Raw genomic sequence first — 18,415 nt, 5'->3', positions numbered from 1 at the left:
ATCTGCCCCAGCCAGCACATCTTGGCTATCAGACCCAATCCAGGCCCAAGTTCCTCCTCTGCCCTCACCTTAGCTCAGCCACCTGTTGGAGAAAGTCCTCCCTGCCCATCTCCTGCCTCCCTCAGTTTCTCTCGGCTCCCCTTCTGTACTCTGTCTGCAATGCCATGGAGGCTAATGGGCAGCTCTTTGCTCTGATGTGCCCACGAGTTACAGATTGCATCACTTCCTGTCACCACCATATCCCCGTCCTCACTTCCCTGGGGATGTGGCTTGCCTGACATTCGCCAAGCTCCAGCTCCTTTAAAGCACAGCAGAAAGTACAATACAAAATAAAAAGAGGAAGCTGACAACCCATTTCTCACCAAAGGCAAGTCCTATTTATAACTGTTTACACAAGTTACATGCGTGCATATTCTTTGTAACTTCAATTGAAACAGTTACCTTTTCTTCCACGTTAGGCAAGAATCCAGGGTTTTGCACAAGTCAGGCAAGTGGTCCAGTGGACACCTTTTATACTGCTTGCTTTTAAGAATAAAGGCAGCAGGCTGGAGAGATGGCTCAGCAGTTAAGAGGCCACACTGGACTGGACTCTGTTTAAAAAGCCCACTTCTCCCATGACAACAGTATGCCATCTCCCTCATGCACACTCCCTAGCTGTGCTGGACTAATGCCTGGCACACAGAGCAAGCACCTGTGGGCCTTGATGGGGTCTCTGGGTGGCTGATACCTTTAGTCTATCTTTTCAACATATATTTGTAGCATTTTGTTAACATTTAACTCACTTCTGGCTTTCATCATAAAGTTTTAAATGGCCATTTCCTGCAGCAACTGATTAATTTTTTGCCTTCATTAACCTGTTATGTATGTTCTATGTCCTACTGCTCTGTCCTCAAATACAAGGGACTCTGTAACTTTAGCAAGTGCTTCTCAAACCACCCTGCCTCATCACCAGCCTCATGCACAGTGCAGTTCGGGGGTCTGGAGCACATCTCTGTGAGGCATCCAGGCTCTGAATCACAGCATCCTCGAGCACTGCTCCTGGCTCACTAACCCCGTCTGGTCACTATGTAGCCTTCACCTTCACTTCTCCTCACTCAGCACTCAGTGATCCTCAGAGACATCGCCTATTGTGTCCTTCCTCCTGTACTCAGCCAGGGAACCTCCATCAATACATCCCTATTGTTCCCAATTCTGTCTCTGAGTCATGACAGGGAAGACTCCATCCAGGCAGAGGGCATCCAGGGCAAAGTCCACAACCTCTGCCTCAACTCAACTGGAGCCATGTTCACTTACAAGCTTTCTTCTCTGCAAAGTAGCAGTTCAGGTGACATGCCCAGGTGTCCTGGCCAGCCCCAGGCTTTGGGCTGCCATGTCACTTCCACGCCAGGCACGCTGCCCAGCACAAACAGGCAGGCGCTTAGTAAGAATCTGACAAAAGAACAACAGCCTACAGAATTCCTTGGGAAAAACGACTGCGGTGACTATTTCATTGTTTGTTAAACACAATGATCTGAAATGCAAGGAAATCCAGACTTCCCTCCCAAACACAGGAGCATAAGCTGCTATACCACTCAAGGTGGCCCCGCCCCGCCCTCCACATGCATACACCATGCATGTACACACAGACAAGCAGGCACAGTGTTGCCCTTCAAGGGACCACAGCCCTGACTGTCTGTGGGGGAGGCGAGGATGTAGGTGGCACAGGAACTCTTTCTTGGGTCTCTGCTGGGTGGGAAGTTGCTGGTGAAATATACCAGTATATTCTATTTCAACCAACCAACAACATGCAGCACATTTCCAAACTGCCCCCTCTCCCCATGCAGTGTGTGTCCTGTGTGTCCTGTTGTGCCCAGCTTACATCACTGAGCAGAAAGCCCTCAAGGTTTGCCCCTCAGCGCCTCCTCAGTGCCCCCTTCAGCCCACATTGCAGCAGCCTTGGCACAGGGCATAGAGCACTCTGTGGGGAAGGGGCCATGGGATAACAGGTAAGAAGCCTGAGTGTAGGTGATACTTTGCTCTTGTTTTCCTGGGTTAGGACTTGAGTGCTGCAAACATGCAAGGGATCACAGGTCACTGGCTGAGGTGCTAGTCAGGGAGCCTGGGTAAAGTTCCCGAGAGGCACCTGTGGCCAGGCTCCCTCACTCTTAGAGCACCCATTCTAGCCCAACAGTGGCAGCACACGCTGGTGTGACAGTCACACCAGGTAGCTACTCTCCTAAAGTTCTTCTTTCCTATGTCAAGAGCCAGAGCTCTAGGACTGCATTTTCTCTGGCATGAACGTCTGTAACCTGGGGTGGGGTGGGGGCAGCACACACAGTAGAGCTCAGTGGATAGAGTACTTACCCAACACAGACTAGGTCGTGGGTTCTGCCCCTGCTACCACTACCCTTCAAGAACAGGTAAGCCTGGGAGCTTATTTTGTCTGCCAGGATGGTTAAGGTCCACAGCTCAAATGAACCTTCTACCTAGCCTAGTGCTTTCTTTGGGAGTGGAGGGTGAGGGTTCTGATGCCTAACTCCAGCATTCAAGCACACTGGACATGGATACTGTATACTTCCACAGCCCTAGGTATTCAAGACAGGTAACAAACCAAAGGCGTGCTATCTGCACATAAGCCCTTGAATACCAAAGGTGGCAGAAAGAAGTCCTTAGGAGAAGTCAGAGCACCCAAGTGGCAAGAGGGTACATACCACTGACATGGCATACAGACCCTGCCGTGGTAGGGAACACCTCCAGCATCCACACATCTGCATGTGCTCACACGCTTCCTGTAGAGATGAGTTGTGCTTAGATGCCTCTGGTGGGATGGTGCTTCTCGGGCGAGCTCACCAAAGGCTTGCCATGTTGTGTGCTTCAGAGGCACAGCAAGGCGGCCAGCTTTGGTGGCCGTGTGCTGGGAACCTAAGAAGGGCTGGGCTCAGCCACAGCCAGGAAAATGACCACCCTGATGACAACTCAGTGTCAGGCCACTGTGCCTAGCCTACTGGCATCTAAGAGTGCATGCTCCCTGCCTCCCTGGACATTCCTCACACAACCCCTTGAATGGGGAGGGAAGGGCACAGAGGTTGTTCTCATCTTCCAATGTCTCCGTGTGGATGATTACTAAAGGGCTGGCTTTCCCCACAGGAGGAGGAGCTGGCTCAGGCTTCAGCGAATGAATCCTAGACACTCACCTGTTCCCCCGGAGTCTCTATAAAGACTGCGTTTACAAAGTGCCCAGCTCTATCCTGACGTGGGAGACAGTAAACCAGCTTTTCCCACGCACCAAGCTCCAGACCTCACTGTTTGCTCTTGGGTGCTACTCTTCAGAACCTTCCCCTAAGCAGAGCAGGCAGGATCTCACGCTAGCCCCGTAGTTATTCATGAGTCAAGTCCATAGACCACAACAAAAGGCACCCTTTTCTCCGTTATCTCATTTTCCTTTCCCCTTGAGTATACTTCCTGAGCCAAGAGGGAAACAATAAATGGTAGTAGGAGACTGACCCCTTCCTCAAGGGGAGAATGGAACAGGAGAACACAGCACAGGGGGGCATCCAGGAAGGCTAGGCTGGCTCTCTACAAGTTTCCCAGAAACTCCCCAGCAATCTGTTTCCAAATCTGTCTTTCAAAAGCAGCTGTATGCTCACATCTGGTCCCCAGTTTGAGATGCCAGAGTGTATGTGATCTAGGAATGGCAGGGTGCATCACAAACCATAGAAGATAGGCAGGGCAGGTGTGTAGATCTGTCCTGAGGTGCTCTTTCAGGCCCTGCCTCTGCTCAGACTCTCTGGAAGGGGCAGCCTGGTAGCCAGCTGGCTTCATATCACATGGGGGTTAGGAGAGGATGGGAAGCTAGGAATGATGGCACACGCTGTAATGCCTGTACTTAGAGGTAGAAACAGGAAGACCACTACAAGTTCAGGCCAGCATGGTCTACACACTGAGGCAGTCTGCCAAGACTACACAGAGACACTGTCTCAGACATACAAAGGAGGTTGAGTGAGAGGACTTGGAGGGTAGTAAGCAGCACTGGTCAAGCAAACCATGATAGGAGGAGAAAACTGCTCCTCAAAGTTGTCTTCTGACCTGGACACTGGCACTGTGGTGTGTACACACACGAGCTTGAGTGCACAATACAAATAATGTGTGAATGAAAAATAATACATTAAAAGCCAGAACAAAACCTACATCCACATTGGGGACAATGACAAAGCATGAATTCAGGTGCCTAGTGTGTAACCCTCAGAGGAGAAGGGGACAAGAATGAGAGATTTCAATGTCTTAGGGAGTGTAGAACATTGGGATTCTGAATGGGGTAAAAATATCATCCCACCAAGAAGATGGCATTGAATTTTTTGAATTTTTTAAAGAAATATCCTGTGAGATGGGGCTTAGAAAGGCAGGTGGACTGGACTGGGTCATGCATATCTCAGTGACACTACTGGTACCTGGAGTTCTCCAGTGTCAGGTCCCTGTCACAGCAGCCCAGTCACCTTCTGTCCATCAAAGACTCCCTCAGGGATTCAGCAACAGCCCCCGACCACAGACTGGCACCTCCACCCTAGGGCTCCTTCCCAGAGAGAGGGCTTCCCTGTCAGATTTACTGGCATTCTGGGAGCTCATGTGGGTAGAAGAGCTCACCAGGGGCAAGAAAAGAGCCGAGGTGCAACATGAGCGGTGGCCAGGCCTATAATTCCAGTTACTTGGAGTCAGAAGCAGAAAGGCCAAGAATTTAAGACCTGTCTGAGCTATAGAGGGAGTTCAAGGGCAGCCTGGGAGACTGAGAGTCTGCCTTGAAACAAGCAGGCAAGCAAAACAAACAAACAAACAAACAAACAAACACCTAGCCAGGTTTGGTGGTGAGCACCTTTAATCCCACTACCTGGGAGGCAGAGGTAGGCAGATCTCTGAGTTTGAAGCTAGCCTGGTCTACATAGCAAGTTTGAGAATAGCCAGGGGAACACAGAGAGAGACCCTGTCTCAAAAATCAAAAGTAAAAAGTTCAAAGTGAGCCAAGGGTATGACCCAGTGGCAGAGCATGTGCCAACCACACAGCAGGCCTTGAGCTCAATCCTAACTCCACATACATCCAAAGTGCACTAAGAAGTAGGTGCCGTGTCACAGAGCTGCAGCCCCAGCACTTGGGGAGTCTGATGGGGAGAATTCAGAGTTGTAGGCCATGCTGGTATACAGAGAGAGAGAGAGCCTGTCTCTAAATAAAAGGTTTGAAGTATCAACAGTAAGAAGAATTAATATTCTGAACACTCCTGCATGGTGGGAAGCTGAGGACACAGGCTGGGATCTTATGAGAAAAAGAAGTCTCTTGGTCTGTCACGTCTCAAGCTGAGTAACACGGTGATGCCGACCCTGAGAAAAAGACCCTGGTATCCAGGAGCTCAGGCTCTTGTCCTTACCCAGGTGTTCTTGCTTAGGGTTTCACTTTCCTTGGCAGCTGTGCAAAGTGATGTGGCCCAGGCCTCTGTGGGAGCCCAGGTAAAGGAGGAACAGCCGCTCAGGTCTCACATGTGCCAGACTCCATTGGTGTAAGCACTCTAGATATGTGACTGTTTTCAAAAGAGATGTTGGTATAGAAATAAACCCGCTGGCACTGGATGAAAAAGAGAGCCAAGGCTTTCAAAGAGTCAGCTTTGGCTGTGGGACATGGCACCTTCCAATACCCACCACTACACAGGCACAAAACCCACCTATGCCATTTGAGCAAATAATGGAGATGACATAGAACCCAGGGGGGTCTTTGAGCTGCTATCCTAAAGGCAAACGCTATGGTGTATCATAGGTGGAAGGGTGGCTGGCTGGCCACACCTCCTTCTGCTCAGTCCAACCTTCTGGAGTCTCCTCTATTCCCACCCTTTCGTTGGGGCCACCATGGGGAAAACCAGGCTCAGAACAACCAGACATTATTATCAAGGGCGGAGGATACTGAGGCAACCCCTTAGAGGACATTGGCTTCTCCGTGCTAACAGGTCCCAGCCAGCCCTGTGCCAACAAACAATGTAAGGCACAGGGAACACAGGCTTCGAAACTTGTTGGTACATCAGAGGGACAAGGGAGGCATCCTGCCACATGGCTGGTGACAGCCAGAAAGAAGTTGGTAAGCAGCACTTGACAGCCTTTCTGCACCCACCACGGAGGCTCACTGACCAGCTTTGCAGGCAACAGTGTAACAACAAGGACAACTCACTGAGAGGCATGCACTCACAGGACGACCAGGGACACTGCCGAAGGGCGAGCCTGCAGATCCTTGTCTGACTGCTGCTCCTGGACTGAGCCATCCATCAGGCCCACTGGCGTCAGAGGTTTGAACCTGAGCGATACTCTGCTCACTAGCTTCTGCCTGCTGCCTTCCACACAGGAAGTTTTCTATGGGAAATTGAACATTTGAAAAAGAAAGGGCAGGCTTCCTACCACAAACCATAGACAGACTTTATGAAGAGGTATTTGTCAATAAACACCTGTCCTTTGAAATCACTCTGAGGGCCAGTAAGATGGCTCAGTAGGTAAAGGGAATTGTTGCCAAACACGATGACCTGAGTTCGATTCCAAAGACCCCACACACACAGTGGGAGAGAACTGATTACTGGAAGTTGTCCTCTGACCAAGTACAGAACTACAACCAATCAATCAGTCAGTCAGTCAGTCAGTCAATCAATGTAAGTGAAAATTTTAAAGCAATCTGACACTTTTTAGAAAGATGAATATACAGCAAGGCAGTGGTGGCACATGGCTTCAATCCCAGTACTGGGGAGGCAGAAGCAGGTGGATCTCTGAGGATAGCCTGGTCTACACAGTAAGTTCCAGGACAGCCAGGGTTACATGGAGAAACACTGTCTCAAAAAATTTTTTTAAAAAAGGGAAAAAAGATAGATATACTCAGGTAACAGGAAAACACTATGTTCTAAATCATAAAGGGTTTATAAAGTGAAGCCATAAAACTTCAAACAGAACACCAAGAGCCCACATATCAGCTTCCTATTGCTGTATGACAAGGGGAACAAGGCAGAGTGGCTTACAGCATTTGTCATCTCACAATTTCTATGAGTCAGGAACCTGATGTTCAGCTCAGTAGTTTGGCTCAAGGTCTCTCAACAACTGAACTGCAGGTCTTGACCGAGGCTGTGGTCACGGCAAAGCTCAGATGGGAAAAGGTCTGTCACCTAACTTCTCACCAAGCACTGGCAGGACTGGTTTGTCACAAGCTCTTAACTTTTAAAACCTTGGGCCTTGCTTTGCTGGCTCTTGGTTGGAGCCCTCATTGTCACGTAGATATCTCCAAGAAATCACAGCAACTTCTAGTAAGATGGGGTCACTGAGGGACTAGTAGTTCAGCCTATAATCCCCGCTACTTGGGAGATGTACATGGTAAAATATTTATTACCCTCAAATTAAGTAAAATTACACAACCTCATGTAATATTTAAAAACAAACAATAAAAAGTGCCAAAGGTTACGTGGCAACAGTATAGCCCATGAAGTGTGTAGGTTCCAGGCAGCTGTGGCTCCTGGGTCTCAGAAGCTTGGGACTGTCAATCACATCACTGTTGCTATAACAAAAGAGGCAGACCAACATAGAAGGCCATTCTGGCTCCAGATCTGCTACAAGATCTGGATGGAAGCCAGTTCTCAGAAGGCTTTGACAGGACAAAATAAACACTAAGTAAGCCTGATGCCTCTTTCCCCCACACTCTCTCACTAGACAAGCTGACTTCTGTGACCATAGCATGACTCTCCTCTCCTCTGGCCCTGCTGTCTTGTACCCTTTCCCCAGAAGTCAGTATCTTCAATCCTCAAGATGGTCTATGTTTCTTTCCCTCGGGGCACCTCCAAAATGACTGGGGGCGTGGTGCTGGTGCTTCATGTTATTCATCCCACCTCTCTGAGGCTGAGGCATCTAAGGACAGATGTGGTGTCCTGTCTGCCCCAGTGCCTTCAAATGACAGGCCCCATAAGGGATGAGCAGCTGCTCACGGTCAAGCTCAGCACCTGCTTACCCTCCAGGAGAGCCCCCGGTGCACCTGCGCCATAAGCCCTCTGGCCACCTTCCAGGCCTTCTGAGAACTGGTTTTGGAAGCTCAGGGTAAAGATTAAGGTCTAATTCCCAAAGCTAGTTTGCCAGAATTCATAATGGAACCCCAGAATGAGACCCATGCTAGCTACTTTCCTAACTTGGGCCACAGAGCAGTGTGTGAGGCAACGAGGCAGTGTCATAAGCCTGCTCCCACAGAGACCTGTGTGCTGAGGCCAAAGCCACATCCCAGTGTGATGGAAGAAGTGGTGATGACCTCACAGGGGAGGGCAGTCCACACGCTGAGATGACTAACATCAGCACATCAGGGTTAGCTAGCTCTCATCAGGCAAGGAAGGATACAGTAATTTTCTGGCAAGAAATACTGCGAAAACAACCAAAGTGGACAGATTTTTACACTATTAATCCTAATTCCATGAACATCTAGAACAAAACTGATGTTTCTAAATTGAGTGGCCCTTTGTCTAGTTGCTTAGAAGCTTCAGAGCTGAAGAATTAAGTTTTTAAAACTCCCCGTGCCTACAGAGAAAACCAAAGATTCTGACAAACTTTGGGAACAACCCCACTCTAGTGGCAACCAGGGAGGTTGCAGAACCTTTGGGGTGGAATTACATTCAGCCTCATTCCATAGGTGAGAAATTCAAGTGTGACACAGGATGGCTTGCCATGGGGGTCCAGCCAGAGACCTCCACAGTCAGTGTGCCCACCATGGCCAGAACCAGCTTTTCTCAAGTGCCCTGCCATAAAGACCTGCAATGCAATGTCCAAACCACAGGAAGGAACAAACCCTGAACCAGGTTAACAGGAGAAAACTGTCACAGAGGACAAGGGCCCATGGCAGTGCTCCCCAGGACCCTGAGTTTCAGCAGCTGTGACTAAAGCTGCACACTCAGCGGTTGCCAGGCCCACCGTGCTGACTTACCTATCTGTAACAGTATAGGTGTAACCAGTGCTGTCTCCATCGCGTAACAAAATTCCCTGCCAAACATCACTGCCCCATGCATGACCCATAGGCGTGTGGGGATTCTGTCTATGGACCCCTCGCTTGTGGTCTCCTCTTGGGTCTCCGCCTCTGGGTCTCTGGGTTTCTGAGGGTCTGGCAGGGGCACAGGCAGCTCTTGTACTTGCATAGATTCCGAGTCGGCATTCTGCGGAGCCATTTTCATTACCACCAAAATATATATATTTATATATATATTTATTCTACCTATATAAATAATACTATCATCTCTCTCCAATGATAAATTAAGACGTCTTCTCGCTCTGCTGCAGGTGCGTTCCACGGCAAGTAACTCTTGTATTCCACTCTGTACCAACAGGCGTCTCAACCTCTCACAAGAAGTGCAGCAACACGAAGGGTTTTTGGTTGAACTGTAAACATATGGCTTGCTGGCTCACTGTGAGTTAGAGTTAAAAATCCATAAGGGCCACTCAGTTAATACCAGTTTCATCATCATGACTGTGAAGGCGCTGTAGTTACTTCTCTTGCTACAGAGAGGTGGGGATCTGACACACACAGGCGGTCTTCTGTGACTCCCCATCGAGCGGCTAGAGGATCTGCAAGAGAGCAAAGACAAGCTGCAGTCAGGGGTGGTCTCTGTCCACCACAGCTGCCACTCGACCCCCCGGAGCCTGCTCATCACCAACAGCACTCAAGCTCCTGAGAATTATACCTGAGGCAGCGTTACAAAGTGCAGTCAGAAGGGAAGTGGACAGGAAATAATGCTCACTCTCTAGCTAACACTGATACACTGGCACCTCTGTGTCAGTCAGGTATTCCTGTTGACAAGAAGCATCAGGACTGTCCTGCTTGGCCCACCAATATCATGAAAACAGAGTACAAAGGAAGAAAGGGAAGCTGGGAGAACAACTGACAGACCCACAAGAGGATTCATGAGACACTGCCTGCAAATGTACAATAAAAATAGAAGAGAAGGCCTGGAGAGATGATGGCTCAGTGGTTAGAACTGGCTGCTCTTCCTGAGGACCCAGGTTCAATGCCCACATGGCAATTCACAACTATCTGTAACTGCAGTTCCAGGGCATCCGGCACCCTTACACAGACATACATGCAGGCAAAACACCAATGTACATAAATAAATTTTTTTTTTTTTTAAGAAGTGGAAGAGGCAAGCTAGACAGTGCAAGGATACCAGCCCCACTGCTTCACAGGCAAGTTCAAAAATCTATGCCGAGGCTGGGTCTCAGCATGGAATTCAACAGCAGCTTGGGAAGTAGCCCTTGACCTATCTAGATTAGAAAACACAGTGATAAACAAATGAAAGTTAAAAGACCCTGCATACACACACATGCCACACTGTTAACTTCTAGCAGCAGAGATACCTTGCCTAAGTGTGGCATTACCAGGGGCTTCAACACAAGAGCCCTGTCTTGAAGTCTGTTCCATTCCAGTTTCTGTGACTAGCTTATCTCTACTTAGACACACACAATGGTAATGCATCAATTCCCAGTGATAACTGGGTGTGTCCTCTTAGAAAGGATCCAAACATCAATATGGTGGCACACAGATGTTAGGCCAGCACCAGGGAGATAGAGGCAGGAGGATCTTGAGTTCCAGGTCTGCCTGACTACACAGCAAGACCTTGACTCAAACCAGTGTGGGCATGCGCACGTGTACCACCCCAACCTCTTTGAGAGCTGGACCTCCAGATGCTGGGTTCCATTTGAAGGGCTACAAAAAGTATTCCCATTGGATATGAAGTTGGGTCTGTAGGCTGACAACTTACCAAACGTTTCTCAATGACTGCTTTGGATAAAGTATTTCTAGTACTATCTTATTAGTAAAGGTGAGTTCTAGCTAGCCCCTCCTCCCCTCCCCTTCTAGGATGGGCAGGAAGCTTGGGGTGAGCACCACTTAGTCCTCCTCTCAGCAGCCCTCTGGGCAGGCTCAGGACAGCCCACCAGAAGGAGGTTTCCCAGAGCACCGCGTTCAACTCTTCCCACCCACTCCCACTCACTTTGTTCTTTGGTTGCAACTATAACCCACTCCTCAGACCCACCCCCACTTCACTCCCAGAACAGAGATTCAGCAGTCTCAGCTAGCTACAACGATTCTCTGTCCCCAGTATCACTGCAACTCCACACTGTAGCCCTCATCTGCAATCTCCCCCTTAACTATCCCCTCTTCCATATAAACCTCAGTCAAGGACTATAGAGATAGCGAGACCACTCAGCAGTCGAGAGGCCTTCCTGCCAGAGGACCCAAGTTCAGTTCCCAGCAACTGTTGGGCAGATTACAACTTCCTATAACACTTCAGGGGATTCAACACCTCTTACCTCTTAGGACACTAGCACTCATGTGCACATAACCTTACATGGATATTAATACATATAATTAAAAATAAAACAAAAAAAACCCTATTTACCCACTTTATAACATTTCCAAGATTTTATCAGGAGCCACTTGCAACACATACTTAACAGCGGTGAGGAAACTGACCCTAACGTTACCCCAGCTTGCTACTCTTGATCTCGACTTTTGTCCCGTCACTGTCGAGAGAAAACACCATGGCTTGCTTTATTCATGTCAACCTGCCAGTCTTATGTCAAACAGGGCTCTTTGTGACAGGGACATTTTCAGGACATGTGTCCATGAAGTTTGTGAAGCAAAAACAGATCAGCTGGTGTTGGACAGAACAACAGTGATTATTTTGCAAGCAGCCCTAGATACATAACTACAAACACCAAAGCATTCAGCTCTGCTCAGTGGCCTTTGACCCACTGCTGCTCAGCCTCAGAGACGGTGTGCCTGAAATGCATTGCTAAGACTTGGCTCTGCAGCAACAGTAAAATGAGGCAGTAAATCTGAAACCAAGCGGTGGTACATGCTTATAGTATCAGCTCTTTGCAGGGTGGAGCTCAAGGTTGTCCTTGGTTACATAGCAAGCTTGGGCTACATAAGGCCTTACCTCAACAAAACAAAAATAAAGTAAGACAAAAATTAACCTCCAATATACAGGTGTGCAAATCATTCTAGGCAGCCCATTCCAGTCACAATGTACCAGGGTATCTACTGGCCAGGGACACTCCCACACTCTGTGGCAGTTTGCAGCACCCAGCCATCAGCCCCAAGGCTGAGTAATGCTGGTCCAAGGGTTTCTGTAAGATGGTTGAGCCTGGGCCAGCTAGTTGGCTCAGAGAGCACAACCTGATATCCTTGGGACCCAAAAGGTAGAAGGAGAAGCCATCACCTGATTTCCACTCACAGCATGAGAAATCTTAATCAACTCCAAACCAAGTATGGCCAACTTTCTTGTAAAGTCACAGATAGCCTCTGTTGTACGTCTATTTAGTTGTTGGTTTTGAGGGTTTTTTGTTGTTGTTGTTTTATTTTGTTTTTTGTTTTTCTAAACAGGGTTTCTTTGTATAGTCCTGGCTATCCTGGAACTCCTTCTATAAACCAGGCCTGGAACTCAGAGATCTGCCCGAGTCTGCCTTCCAAGAGCTGGGGTTAAATGTGTGCTAGGCATGCATTTCCACCTCAAGGCTTGCTGGGTTGTTTGTCTTTAACAATGCGTTTAAAATGCAAAACCTGTTGACCAGTCCAGCAGAACTAGGACTCCAGGCTAGATCTCACTAGGCTTTTCTGAGATTACAGGTGCTGACCTATGCCCTGGAGACAGACAGGTCAACTAGCCTTAGGAATCTCACAATAGAGTAGGTTTTTTTGTTGCTCCATCCAAACAGCTTCTGGGCTTCCAATTCCCACCCGACCTGACCATATCACCATTGTTGATGTGTTATCCCAGGCTGCACAAGACAGAGCTGGAAACCACATGCCATCAAGCCATTTGCTGGCTCTGAAGATGTGATGCTCTCAACTAAAGCTCAGTCTCCACAGCAACACTACACTTCTCAGACTGGGGATTTATCGCAGCTTACAAGGAAGAGAAGGCCAAGTAAGAACAGCGAGTATCCAGCAAACCACTGCACAGTAGTGTGCAGTTTCTGGTCACAGCTAGCACCAAGCCTATGGAACTACACACACCTCTGCCTTACCTGGTTAGATCAATGCATGGTGGCACAAGGACCAGGGGAGTGCAAAAAGAAACAGACATCAAACGGGAGTGGGGAAGGGAGATGGACAGACTCTGGGGACTCACTATTCAAAGACTCAGAATTTGTGCAGGGTGCGCAGATGAGAACACAGGTCCAGGCAGTCTCAGCACCCATTATCTCAGAAAAACCTGGCATTGAGCTGCACAATTTACCTGGAACAGTGCTGCCATCTTTGAAGGGGCTCAGTCCAGTCCAGCTCTGGGATCAGAGAGGCCTATTGTAGCTGCTTTTGCTCCCTGGAAGTTTACACCGTACAGCCCTACTATGCTTCCTGCCTCTCTATACCAGCTCAAGACACACCAACCTTCCGAGACTCCTTCCCAGTTAGGACCGTGGGCTCTGCTCCTGCCAATACTGTTGTAACTGCTGGGCTGGATGGGATAACACACAAGCCAGCTGTTGAGCAGTCCCTCATGATGCACTAGGAACTCACTTCCCTAACTTGGTCCTCCTGCTGCTCACACTGAAACTGGCCACACATCAGAAGGCCAGTGGGGTTCAATGAATGATGATGTACCACCTAAGAGCAGTAGCAGGAAGGACACCTGGGGCCTGTCCTGACTACTGTCACACTCCAGAATTCTAGAACAGCCATGTCTGGTGAAAGGCAACCAGCCCCCTCATCCTAGGTCTCGCCTCTCTGGGATCCTTGTGGATAGTGTGAGTGAGTGTGTGTGTGTGTGTGTGTGTGTGTGTGTGTGTGTGTGTGTGCTGGGTTGGGTACCTGCCGCTCACGTGGTCCAGATGAACAGACAGTAGATCTGACATAGGCAAATGCCATGAGCACCTTCCAGATGTCCTGAACGAGCAGGCCTACTGAACATGTCTCAGTCTGTAAACTAAGTCCCAGGCACAGCCAACCCACAGCACAACCCACCACAAAGCATCTATCTAACCCTCTAAGAGTTATATATTTTTTTATTACATCTTTTCCTCAATTACATTTCCAATGCTATCCCAAAAGTCCCCCATACCCTCCCCCCTACTTCCCTACCCACCCATTCCCATTTTTTTGGCCCTGGCGTTCCCCTGTACTGGGGCATATAAAGTTTGCATGTCCAACGGGCCTCTCTTTCCAGTGATGGTCGACTAGGCCATCTTTTGATACATATGCAGCTAGAGTCAAGAGCTCCGGGGTACTGGTTAGTTCATAATGTTGTTGCACCCATAGGGTTGAGGATCCCTTCAGCTCCTTGGGTACTTTCTCCAGCTCCTCCATTGGGGGCCCTGTGATCCATTCACTAGCTGACTGTGAGCATCCACTTCTGTGTTTGCCAGGCCCCGGCATAGTCTCACAAGAGACCGCTATGTCTGGGTCCTTTCAGCAAAATCTTGCTAGTGAATGCAATGGTGTCAGCGTTTGGATGCTGATCATGGGATGGATCTCTGGATATGGCAGTCTCTAGATGGTCCATCCTTTCGTCACAGCTCCAAACTTTGTTTCTGTAACTCCTTCCATGGGTGTTCTGTTCCCAATTCTAAGGAGGGGCATAGTGTCCACACTTCAGTCTTCATTCTTCTTGAGTTTCATGTGTTTAGCAAACTGTATCTTATATCTTGGGTATCCTAAGTTTTGGGCTAATATCCACTTATCAGTGAGTACATATTGTGTGAATTCCTTTGTGATTGTGTTACCTCACTCAGGATGATGCCCTCCAGGTCCATCCATTTGGCTATGAATTTCATAAATTCATTCTTTTTAATAGCTGAGTAGTACTCCATTGTGTAAATGTACCACATTTTCTGTATCCATTCCTCTGTTGAGGGGCATCTGGGTTCTTTCCAGGTTCTGGCTATTATAAATAAGGCTGCTATGAACATAGTGGAGCATGTGTCCTTCTTACCGGTTGGGACATCTTCTGGATATATGCCCAGGAGAGGTATTGCTGGATCCTCCAGTAGTACTATGTCCAATTTTCTGAGGAACCGCCAGACCGATGCTCATTATGAGCATATGGACTTTAAAAGCAGCCTGATGAGCTCGGGGGGCGGGGGGAGTCCTTTTATAATCTGGACTGGATTCCACTTGTGTTTTGGAGAACTGTTGTCCGCTATAGTCTAATCTTTGGTTTTCTTTCAAGTCTTCTCTGAGGAAAGCCCTTGAGGACTCTCCAAACTTTTCCTGCTCAGTCTTAACTCCACTTGCCACGTCTCTGTTAGCAAGATTCCTTCTTCCTTGGTCAGTGAACAGTTGAAAGCTAATAATGTTGCCTGCTCCCTCAGACGTTTTATGACCCTCTTCATATACCTGAGGCCACTGACTTTTTGTATTTCAATGTGTCTAATGCTTTTGTCTGTGAATAGACAAAAAGAGACTAGCCAAGTTAACAATCTGCTCACCATTCGCAGACTTGAATGGCAGAGCTTCTGAATCCCAGAGATACCTGGCTGGCTGGCTTGCTCATTCGTTTCCCTGGAGACAAGGCAATCCTAGATTTCTTTCAAGACCTCTCCATCTGAACTCAATCAAGCATAGCTCCTTGTTGGGACTTAGGTCCTTGCTATGCCTTTCCTGGGCACAAAGACCTTGTGGGGTGGAAATTCTTCCCTTGTGGGCTCCCTATGCCATCTCTGGTATTCCCCATCAGAGCCCCAAAAAAGAAAAGGAAAGAAGCTTGAAGAAGCAAGCAAGGTGGAGCCCTGACTCCTGACCAGAGAGAGGCCTAGCACCCAGCACTCAAACCAGCACATTTCAGGAGAGAATCAAGTATCATAAAAGTAGGTTCACTGCCCAAAAGGCAATGTCCAAAGCGTTATCTCCTAGTGCAGGACAGCTGCTCCTTGGAAGGAGCTGCTCCGATGCCATCCCTGGAGAGAACACTACGTAGTCACATGCAAAAGCTTCCTCTGAGAGACACAGTGTAAAGTGCCCAAGCTAAAGGATGATGGCATGCAGGAAGCAAGGGCAGAGGGACCAGCTGCATCTGCTCATAGCAAGGCAGCTCTGCACACCTGAGAACTTGAAGGGAACAGCATAAGAGCAACTGTGGCTTCTTCTGGCATCTTCTATTAAGCAACCTGTGACATACCCAGGACAGCTTTCCTCCAGTACAGCAAAGAATGCTTCCCTTGGAGCCTGCTCCAGCAAGTTGCACACTTGGTGAAAAGTCTGCAGATGTACTCAGACAAATGCATCGACGATTGTTCCAACCAACAACTTCCTCTATTGTCCTGTTTCTAATGTGAGTGACTGATGCCAAAACATGTGACTTCCTTCAAGCTGCTGTGGAAAAGTGGCTGCACAGCAGCTCTGATCCGTACCCAAGCTTGGCTCAAAGTTCTGGGGTATGTTTTCTAGGCACATGTGTGTGTGTGTGTGTGTGTGTGTGCATGGTAGAAGGTGTGTCTGTGTGTGTACGCATGTGTGTTGCATATACAAGTGGAAGCCAGTGATTAACATTGGGTTTGGGTTTCTTTCTTAGTCTCTCGCCAATTTGTCTACTCAGGGATCCCTGTCTCTGCTTTCCAAGAGCTGAGGTGACAAATGGGCTACCATGATCACCTGGCAATTTGTGGGTTCCAACCCTGGAAGAGGGCAGGCCCTGCACTTCTGAGCCACTTCCCAGCTCCACAGGTGGAAATGGCTACGTTCACTCACCAGTGCTGTCAAGGTCAATGAGGCCCTCAGCCTGGCCATAGCTCGTCACACATATCCTCACACGTGCAAACTGTGTGTTCTGACTCCATGTGGCCAACAAGTGCTCAGGGCTGACTAGCTTGTCGTAGCACCCACATTCACATGTATATACAGGCATAAATTGAGGTACCACACCCTCAGAACACCAGGAGTGCAGGAGATGCTCTTTAATTTAAAAGTGTAGTCGCTCAATGAGCCTTGTAAGTTGAAAATATCTTTAAAATATGGTGATTCTATCCCTATTCACCCTGTGGCATAGCCTTCTAAGTACTGTTATCAGCTACTCTCAAGAGCAGGTGGAAGTCTGGATTTTTGAGGAACATAGAGAAAGGACCTTACCAAATTGCTACCCTGATGTGGGGGATCAAAATTCAAAGTTCAAAGTTAAGTATGGAGAGGGAGTAACCACCTGCCTTTTTCACATCAACGTAAATCCAGAAAGTTGCTGGGGCAATCTGACAGAGATCACAGTGTAGTACTAGGTAGTAATGGAACCACAAACAGCCCTGAATGATATTCACTTACATGATGTTCACAGCTTCCTGGTCCCCACTAGCACCTCTCTCCAGATGATCAGAAACACCACAAACCAGTAAAACTGGACCAATGGCAGGCAGCAGACAGCAAAGAATATCAATGAGTGGACCAAGAATTAAAAAGATCAGTTGAACCCAGGCAGTCTGAAGTGTCCATGGTACAAATGAAATACAGCACACAGCAAGCCTGTTTTTTACTGGACAGCACGTAAGCAATGAATTTGATGCTGTATTAAGAGAATGAGAAGATAAGCCACAGACTAGGAATAAGGATTTGCAAAGAACACAGCTGGCAAAAGACAGTTATCCAAAACACATGCTAAGAAGACAGCCTGATTAGAGACAGGCTGAGGGCCAGGCATGGTTGCAAAAGTCTGGAGCCCTAACATGTGGGCTAAAAAACCAGGGAGGGTCAGAGAGTAGTTCAGGATTGGCCTAGGCTGGGTATTGAGTTCAAAGCCAGCCTGGGCTACATGACATGAGATTGTCTCAAAAATTAAAAACAAACCCAAAAAATTAGTCAAGGATCCTAAAAGAGAGGTCAAAAGACACAGATATATGAAAGCATGCAAAGTTATGAAAAAAAGGTCCTTCATGTGTCACCTAAGTGCCAGGTCTCTACACACCTGCCAGAATTGCCCAAATCCAAACACCAAGCACTAGTGAGATGTGGTACAGCCTTGCTCAGTCACTGCTGGTGGGATGAAAAGGGTGCAGATATAGGACCCAGTCTGAACTAAACATATCACCCTGCAATCCAGAATTCAGTTCACATGTTGCATGTGCTTGACCCCAAAACCCTGCACACAAACACTAACACATAACCCTGGTTGTTAATCTGGAAGCAACCAAGATGTCTTCCAGTAGGAGACTTAATGAACTGTGGAGGAAGTCAAATATGGCACACATGCCAGCACCCAGCAGACCGAAACAAGAGGATTATGACAAACTGGAGGCCAGCCCAGTCTACATGGTGAGTTGTGGGCTAGCCAGAGTTCACATCAAGACATAGAGAACTGTTAAATGCAAACTGCTAAGCGGCAGGAAATGAGCTTGAGAAAGGAACCAACCATGACTCCGAGGCCTTCTAGATAAGAAGACAGAGAGTAAAGAGCTGAGCCTGTCTTTCTACCTATGCAGC

General features: G+C 48.2%; 1 protein-coding gene across 3 annotated transcripts in view; it reads right to left on the bottom strand.

The window, feature by feature from the left end:
• Slc45a4 (solute carrier family 45 member 4) overlaps positions 1-18,415 on the bottom strand; it is a 65,312-nt gene that overhangs the window by 16,278 nt on the left and 30,619 nt on the right. For all 3 annotated transcript variants that reach the window (XM_021184010.3, XM_029469805.2, XM_029469804.2), the window contains one exon: positions 8,945-9,579. In XM_021184010.3, coding sequence (XP_021039669.1) covers positions 8,945-9,188 — 244 coding nt within the window. In that variant the 5' untranslated portion in view covers positions 9,189-9,579. The remainder of the gene's footprint in view (positions 1-8,944; positions 9,580-18,415) is intronic.

This window comes from Mus caroli, unplaced genomic scaffold (assembly GCF_978045245.1).
Source record: "Mus caroli unplaced genomic scaffold, Mus_caroli_1 scaffold_16, whole genome shotgun sequence".
NCBI classification, from domain to species: Eukaryota; Metazoa; Chordata; class Mammalia; order Rodentia; family Muridae; genus Mus; species Mus caroli.
Note: the sequence above shows the minus strand (reverse complement) of the source record. Positions and strands in the feature narration are given on the sequence as shown.